This window comes from Lissotriton helveticus, unplaced genomic scaffold, assembly GCF_964261635.1.
Source record: "Lissotriton helveticus unplaced genomic scaffold, aLisHel1.1 SCAFFOLD_1723, whole genome shotgun sequence".
Classification (NCBI taxonomy): domain Eukaryota; kingdom Metazoa; phylum Chordata; class Amphibia; order Caudata; family Salamandridae; genus Lissotriton; species Lissotriton helveticus.
Window position 1 is genome coordinate 22,381 of NW_027611966.1, and position 8,804 is coordinate 31,184.

General features: G+C 48.9%; 1 protein-coding gene across 1 annotated transcript; it reads left to right on the forward strand.

Annotated features, from left to right (window-relative positions):
- The first annotated feature begins 931 nt into the window (after positions 1-931).
- Positions 932-6,681, forward strand: LOC144807268 (uncharacterized). The gene is made up of 2 exons (XM_078673109.1): positions 932-1,817; positions 5,315-6,681. Exons 1-2 carry the CDS (start codon positions 1,109-1,111, stop codon positions 5,914-5,916), a joined length of 1,311 nt encoding a protein of 436 aa, XP_078529235.1. The 5' UTR covers positions 932-1,108; the 3' UTR covers positions 5,917-6,681.
- Positions 6,682-8,804: the final 2,123 nt, after the last annotated feature.

An 8,804-nucleotide genomic window follows, 5' to 3' on the forward strand; every position in this document is an offset into this window, starting at 1 on the left:
TGGTCCGGTGATTTCAAGGGCCGCCTCGGCGGGAGGGCGGGGTAGGGGGGGCAGGGGAGGGAGCAAAAAGCGCTCCGCTTCGGACCCGCTGGTGGAGCGGCGAGCGCAGCATGAGGAGCCCGCTCCGGCTCGTAGCGCGCGCAGAGGCTCTGTTCCATGTGTGGTGCAGGGATCAGGCCAGGAGCGTTTGGTGCACGGGGTTCAGAATGTGCAGTGGGCTGTTGAGGACTCTCAGTTTGCTCCTGAGGCGGCACATATATTGTTGGGGTCACCTCCCGGCTATGTGGTTTTTGAGAGGCAGGCTGGGGAGACGAGGGAGGCAAACGTGGTTTTTTCTCATGGTGAGTTGGACTGCGAGGATGTGGCACCTGTTAGGCATCAAGCTGTTTTGGGTCAGGCTTCTGATACTGGCATGAGGGATGTGGAGGGTAATGTGGGTAGCCCATTGTTGTTTTCTACCCCTGGCTCCGCTGAGGGTCCTGCTTTGTCTGTGGGGGGGGGCTCGAGGGGAGAGGGTGAATGGGCACAGATGGGTGAAGGGAGTTCTGTTTCTGGTTTGGTTTCAGGGCAGGAGGTTTCCGGGTTGGGTGGTTTCGGTGCTTATGGTTTCATGGAGTTGGATGTCAGTTTGCAAAAGGAAGGCAGGAGCATATCGCAGGTGGGCCGTGCCCCACTGCCTTGTGATACTAGTGTGGCAGGACGTACACGCGGTGCAGGGATTTCAGGGTATGGAAGGACGGTCGTGGGTGCAGGGGCAGGTGTTTGCCAACCTGTTATGAGTGGTTCAAGGGGTTCTGGTTTGCATGGTTCTAGGATGGGGCCGACTGGGGGTTTTCGGCAGGGGCGTGTTGGGTCTGTTTTAGGGGCTGGGGAGGTCCCAAATTGGTCAGGTGAGGTGAGAGGCCCATATGTTATGTTTGGTTCCCCTGGGTGGGATCATTTTGGTACTGCAAGTTTGGCGCAACGTGGTTTTCAGACGGTGGGTGAAGGTCAAGTTTGGGGCGCGAGGGCCCCTCTTCTGGCTTCCTCTCCGGCGGAGGCAGAGGGTAACTTGGACGTGAGCGATGAAGATGAGGTGATTGGTGATTCTCCGGTCCGGGGACGCCCTATGAGGGGTTGTCCTAGAGGGAGTTCTTTGGACAGGTTGCAAGGGAGGGTTGTTGAGGATAATTTGCAGAGATCCAGGTCTGTTTCAGGTGTTGTTTTCAGGGACCCTAGCACACCAGTCCAAACTTTTTCTTTTCAGGATAGGAATAGGTGCGGAGGTCCAGACTTGGCAGGGCGCGGTCCAGTCCCATCACGCCAAGGGGAAGTGAGGAGAATGCCTAGCGCGGCCCTCTCTTTTCCACCGAGGGATCCCGCCGCGGCCAGCACACGAGGGTCTGGCGTGACCCCGCTGGCCCCAACGAGTAGCAGGTATAGGTGGCAGGCCTTGCCGGCGGCTAAGGAGCTACAGAGTCAACGCACAGGGAGGTACGGGCGTGTACAGCCTGCTCCCCCTCCTGGAGTTTCACAATCATTTAAATGTACGGTGGTTGATACCGGGTTAGGTAAGACCCGTGGTGATTTGTTGCACACTACTGTCGATTCAGTGGTGTTGGACTACGACGAAGACAGTCCTGAAGAAGGTGAAGTGCGGGATCCGGAAAGGGGGGTGCCCTCTCATGTTTCTTCTAGTGTGTTACAGGCTCCAGTGGTCCAAAGTCAAGTGCAAGGGAGAAGAGAGCACGGCCCATCGTGTAGGGCGCCTCGCAGACCGGATGCATTGACCTCGGAGACACGGGCGGAGCCATCGAGAGTGGTCTCTCTGTTGCCAGGTGAGCAATCAGCCACACAGGCCAAACCTAAGATGGTGTCTGTGGGTACCGGTGGTGAAACTGAAGTGATTAGTAGTGATGGCCGTCTGGTCAAAGGTCGATATGTAAAAGACACAGCAGTTGGTACAGATGATGTGGTAGACATTCAGAACACAGTGGTAGGTCATGTTATGGCTGGTGCTTCCAGCAAGGTTAAAGAGCCTGTGGCCAGTAAAGAATTAAAAATCAAAAAACTGCCTTACATGGGGGTTACGAAACCATTAGGTGCTCATCTCATGTTAAGTACCAAGGAACGAATTTGGAATGGTGAGTATGTGGAACTACTGAAGCTACTCCACAGAGAAGTCAGGTCCAAAGAGGGGTCTAAGGAGGAGGAGTTTGAGCTGGCAAAACGCCCCAGAGTGCCTTTAACTATTGAAAACTGGACAGCTGCATTTTTGATTTATGCCAGTGTATATTGCGAAAAGTTCCCTGAGCGCAGCGTGTCCCTTTTTAAATACATGGACGTCATTCGCAAGGCCCAGATCACCGGGGGTGGTTTTGCTTGGTCTCAATATGATGAGGAATTTCGGGCCAGGATGGCTTGGGACCCGGAAGCTAAGTGGGGGGAGATAGATAATGACTTGTGGCAACACACAATGGGGTCAGCGTCAGGGGGGAAAACCATTTTCACGGCAAGTGGTTTGCCGTTAGTTTATCGGCCCTTTCAGGGGAAGCCCACCCGGGGAGGGGTGGGGGCCACTGCAACCTTGTACTCAGGGTCTGGTTTCTGTTGGGAATTTAATAGGGGCTCCTGTACCAGGGAGTATTGTAAATTTAAACATGAATGCTCAGGCTGTGGTAAGAAACACCCGTTGTCCAAGTGTTGGAACAATCAGTCATCGGAGGGTACACAGGGAAAGCAAACAGTTTCAGGACCATCAAATACGACTTCACAGTTTTCAGGAGGAAGGGGATACAGAGGTGCTAAGGGTGCTGGGTCCAAGGGCTCGTACGCCAGTTAATTTAGAAAGGCTGCGCATTGCCCTCCATGGTTTCGAAGATCAGTCGGCAAAAGTTACACTGTTGGAAGGTTTTCAGTTTGGGTTCCGACTCGGTTACTTAGGTGCTAGGGACCGGAGGTGGTCTGCCAATTTAAAATCAGCTTCTGAACATGCCACAGTGGTACAAGACAAGCTTAATAAGGAGGTACATGAAGGGAGGATGGCTGGCCCTTTTCACGATTGGCCGATCCATAACTTGATTGTTTCACCGGTTGGAGTTGTCCCGAAGAAAGAACCGGGACAGTTTCGCCTGATTCAACATTTGTCATGGCCTGAAGGGTCGTCTGTTAATGATTTCATTGACCCAGAGGCAGTGTCTGTCTCTTACTCTTCGGTTGACGTGGCCATGTCACTTGTAGTGACAGCGGGCGCAGCCGCTGAGATGGCTAAGTGTGACATCAAGTCTGCTTTTCGGCTATTGCCTGTCCACCCGGACGATTGGAGCCTTTTAGGTATTCAGTTCAATGGTAAATGGTACGTGGACAAGGCGCTGCCGATGGGCTGCTCTATATCATGTGCTTTGTTTGAGTGTTTTAGTACTTTTCTGCAATGGTATTTTTCCCATCAGTCTGGGCATACCCTGGTAACACACTATCTCGATGATTTTTTCTTTGTCGGATCCCCGGGCTCCGCGGAGTGCCAGAAGGCTCTGGACACATTCCAAGGGCTCATGGAGGATTTGGGAGTTCCTTTGGCTCCCGAGAAAACAATGGGCCCTGCCACTGTCCTATCATTTTTGGGTATTGAAATAGACTCTGTGGGTATGTCTGCTCGACTGCCGGAGGACAAAAGGGTCAACATGATTGATTTACTGGATGTGATGTTGTCAAAGAGAAAAGTGTTGGTGAAAGAGATTCAAGTGCTTTTGGGTCATTTGAACTTTGCCTGCAGAGTGGTGAGAGCGGGCAGGACCTTTTGTAGGAGACTGGGCAGGGCTTTGGCAGGTCATCATTTGCCCCACCATCGTGTTCGTCTGTCTGCTGGTGTCAAGGAGGATTTGAGAATGTGGAAGTTTTTCCTGAACTCCTTCAATGGTGTCCCCTTGGTCAGAGAGGTTGACTTTCAGTGGGATGTACAAATGTTTTCGGATGCTGCTGGCAGTGATGGTTTTGGGCTCTTCTGGAATGGCAAATGGTGTGCAGAACGTTGGCCCGATGAATGGTTGAATGGAGGTCGCAGCATCACTTTCCTAGAACTTTTCCCCTTATTGGTCGCCTTGACACTGTGGGGGGAGGAATTGGCGCACAAGAAAGTGCTGTTTCGTGTGGATAACATGGCGGTGGTGGAGATAGTGAATCGCCAATCGGCCAGGGACGGACAAGTGTTGAAACTTATGAGAGTTTTTGTTCTTGGTTGTTTGAAACACGATATTCATTTTCGTGCGTTGCACATTCCTGGCGTGGACAATGACATTGCGGATGCTCTGTCTCGTTCACAGTGGGGGAGATTCCGTGGACTGGCGAAGGATGCGGACAGATCCCCGACTCCAATGCCGAGTCATCTGTGGCAAGTCGGCGAGGTCGGGTCGTTCAATTGGTGGTAGGTTCTCTGTCTGTGTCCACGCGTTCTGCGTATTCCCTTGCGTGGAAAGAATTTCTGGAATCTGGTGCTGTCAGAAGGGAGGATCTGTCGAGTCGGTCGGATGATGTGGTCAACTTTATACTGGACCTCATGGATAAGGGTTTGACCAAAGTAACCATTGCTGGGAAACTGGCGGGGATTGCTTTCATGGGGAAGTTGTGGTGGGGCTATCCTCCATCTGCGGGGGAAATTGGTAGAAGGATGCTTGAGGGCTGGGCCAGGGAGCAAGGGCACATTGGTAGATCCAGAGCCCCTATATCTTGGCAAGTTCTTGCCAGGTTAATTACGGTTTTGCCTTTAGTTTGTTCAGATGATTTTGAGGCATGTCTTTTCTCAATGTTGATGGCTTTCATGTTTTTTGGTGCTTTCAGGGTATCTGAGTTGTTGGGTTCAAAGTATAAGTGTGGATTGTTTTGGAAGGACGTTTTTTGTTATGATGAGGGAGTTCATGTATGGTTGGCCAGTTCTAAAACGGATCAGACGGGTAAGGGGAAAGGTGTATGGTTACAAGCATGTGCTCCGAAGCTTACTTGCCCTCTACTGCTGGCGCGGCGCTGGCGTTCCTTGTGTGGGGGTGGCGATGAAGTACTGGTTTTCCAACATATCAATGGCACCCCTGTAACATCTTATCAATTACGTATGGTTTTGCGCAAAGCGCTACAGCACATAGGTCTCGATGGCAATATTTATGGTACTCACTCTTTCAGAATAGGTGCTGCCACTGAAGCTTTTCACAGAAATTGGTCTGAAAGGGATATTAAGCGATTGGGGCGCTGGTCTTCTAACTGTTTCCAGCGTTACGTGAGGAGCTCGGCGGAGGAGGCGCATGCGTCATCCTCCTTCACAGGATTCTAACTCTTTTTTCTTTTTCAGGATCCGTTGCTGGGCCTCGCTCCTCGGTGCTAACGGTCTGGATAGTGGGGCATTCATTTGTCAAGTGGGCCAGAGTCCAGGCGGCGAGGAGTTACTTTGGAGATCTACTTGGTTTCAATGATCGAATGTTTAACGTTCTTTGGAAGGGTAAAGGTGGGATGCTCTGGAGAGAGTTGATCCCTTGTTTGAACAACAACATGGTGGGCGGTGTTTGCCCGGATATTTTAGTCATTCATTTGGGAGAAAATGACCTATGTGCAACGAAAGGGGTAGTCTTGCTGCGAGCTATGAAACGAGATTTAGGCCTCATTAAGGAACGATGGGCTGGGTGTCATGTTTTTTGGACAGAGTTAATTCCTCGCAGGATATGGAGGGGAGCGGTGAATCCCAGGGCTGTCGATCGGGCTAGGAAGAAAGTGAATTCGGAGGTGTCTCGTTGCTGTAGGGGCCTTGGTTTCAGTAGGATTTCACACAGGGACATTAAGTTTGAGTCTGTTGAGTTCTTTAGGGATGATGGAGTTCATTTGTCCCGTGTGGGAATGGAACTTTACTTGTTGGAGATTCGTGAGGTTTTAGCCCGGGCATTGGCCATGCAGCGCTGAGTTTCTGGTTTCTCTTTCGCTTCGCGGTTGGGGGGCAGAAAGGGAGGCGTTTCTTCCCCGCCTACCTTTCTGGGTGGCGGTGTTTTTGGGTATCATTACGGTTTTTAGGCAGATTGCTGGTTGAGTATTAGTTCGAGTATTTCTTTGACAAGTGCTGGGGTATGTTGGTCATGGTTTGACCGTTCAGTTTTGTGAGGGGGGGTATCTGCAGGAGTGCAGGGTCAGGCAGGGTTTATGGTTATGGAGGACCTGACCGTTGTTATTGCAATTGTGGTTGGACGAATAAAGTTTTAACGATGACGTATGTTTGTTTAATGACGAAATGTTTTATTGATGATGTAATTTTATTGATGACGTAATGTTATAATGCTGTTATATTGTTATTGATGTATTGTTGGGAGCGGGAGGGCTCAAATGTTTTAGGGGTGGGGGAGGGTTCGGGGGGCTGAGTTTGTAGGTATTTATTTATTTAGTGAGGTTTAGTTTTGTAAGGCGTTGCCAAGGTTTGTGTTTGTAATGTGCACCTGTGTCTTAATAAAGCGGCCTTTTACACACACAAACAACTTTTGGTCTACTTTTCTCCCACCCCTCGCCCTCTCTCCCAAGGGGGGCTTGGGGGAGGGAGCCGACCGCCGGGAGGTCTCCTCCCCCGGGCGGTTTGGGAGAGCTGCGAGGGGTGTCCCTTTAAGAGGGACAGAAGTTTCTAGAATTGGGCTGGTCCAGTAGGACCAGAATAGCCCAATTATAAACCCCCCGCCCACTGCCTACCAGCCACCATTTTAGGTTTGGTGACCTGGTGGCTAGGTGGGCTCATAGCTTTTTTGTCCCACCCTCCCTCCCTCAATTTTTCGCTTTAATGCTCCTTTTTTTTTTTTTTTTTTTTTTTTTTTTTTCCCTCGCAGCCCAGTTTTTTCCCATTTTTGGTGGTTTTTGCCCCTATTTTCTTTTTAAGTAAAAGGCTGTTTTGTGGGCTACCGGTGTGCAGGGGTTGTTTCTCTTGTATTTGTATCCGTCGCTAGACACAGGTGCTGTGCGGTGTTTTTGGGTATCATTACGGTTTTTAGGCAGATTGCTGGTTGAGTATTAGTTCGAGTATTTCTTTGACAAGTGCTGGGGTATGTTGGTCATGGTTTGACCGTTCAGTTTTGTGAGGGGGGGTATCTGCAGGAGTGCAGGGTCAGGCAGGGTTTATGGTTATGGAGGACCTGACCGTTGTTATTGCAATTGTGGTTGGACGAATAAAGTTTTAACGATGACGTATGTTTGTTTAATGACGAAATGTTTTATTGATGATGTAATTTTATTGATGACGTAATGTTATAATGCTGTTATATTGTTATTGATGTATTGTTGGGAGCGGGAGGGCTCAAATGTTTTAGGGGTGGGGGAGGGTTCGGGGGGCTGAGTTTGTAGGTATTTATTTATTTAGTGAGGTTTAGTTTTGTAAGGCGTTGCCAAGGTTTGTGTTTGTAATGTGCACCTGTGTCTTAATAAAGCGGCCTTTTACACACACAAACAACTTTTGGTCTACTTTTCTCCCACCCCTCGCCCTCTCTCCCAATAGTATTACGTGCCACGGGAGCTGGGCGCATTACCATTGAGCACGCTTTTTCAAAGCGCCTAATAATCGGAGGAACTGTTGTAATCAAGGTGTGCAACCCACTCATATAAACTGTTGTTCATGATTCGGCTCCGCCGGGTTAGCTCCCACAGTATATTGAAACAAAAAGGATTTGTTCGAAGAGAATGACACGAACCACGTGCAAGATGTATCATCTCATTTCACTCAGCAAGTTTATTTTATTGGGAGCGTCAGAAGCAATCTGTAATGGAATCATGCAACATTGAACTATGCAAGAGTTCAGATATGCGCCGCAAGTTTTGAACTATTAAGAGACATGCCGATATGTTTTTAATATGTGCACACTGGAACAGACTTTCATTTCTTTAATGGTTAGGATGCAGCATGGGAATCGTAGTGCGGTAGTAAGCTCCAATTAAGCGAGGTCCCGGCAGGTGATGATGACGTCGTGTAAATGGGAAGGCTCACTAGTGAGGAGGGGTGGGAATTGTGCTTTTAAGACCCCATGGTTCCGTTAGTGGCAGGATATTCTTTGTCAGATCAGGAAGGACGATGGACGTTTAGCAGCAGGTATGCGATGGGGGTTTATAGAATGAAAGCGTTCGAGCCGTTGTTTAACATGTAATGACACTAAATAACTGTAAAAGGAAGTTGTGTTCAAAAGGCAGGATTGATTATTCATTAAGCACGGCAGGGAGCGAAGAAAGAGTGAGAAGCACGTTTTAGTTACGTGGGGGGAAGCGGGTAGAGTGAAATCATCTTCGTTTGAGGGTCTGAGGGAACCACTACGTGGGGAATGGGTTTTAAAAGGAAAGGGGGAGTTTATAAAAGGTCATAACAGATGAAGACATAAGCGACGAGCACTAGGAACGTTTAAGAATCATACTTGAATCTAAAGGATAAATGCATTTCCAACCAGAAGAGATAACATGATTAGATTTTCAGTCTGAGTTGCGCGCGGCATTGGATTACACAATCGATGTTTTTTTAAAAATGAGTCGCAATTGATAATCATGTAATGATGTACATATAATGGCGCACAGTATATTAATACTTGTTTACATTGATTTTACAGTAACCCCTGACGAAGGGCCCATGGGGGCCCGAAATGCATTGGGTGTTTTTAAATAAACTGCTTTGGATGAAATGTGCACTAGTACGTATTTTTGAATGAAGAAGCACGGATGGCCCATCTTAAATATGAGAAACCCAGGAAATTGGCTTTAAACTTGTACGTGGACTAAAAGTGATTATAAATGAGTAAAGAAGTTAAAACATGGATTAATCAGATTCAAACGGAAGAAAA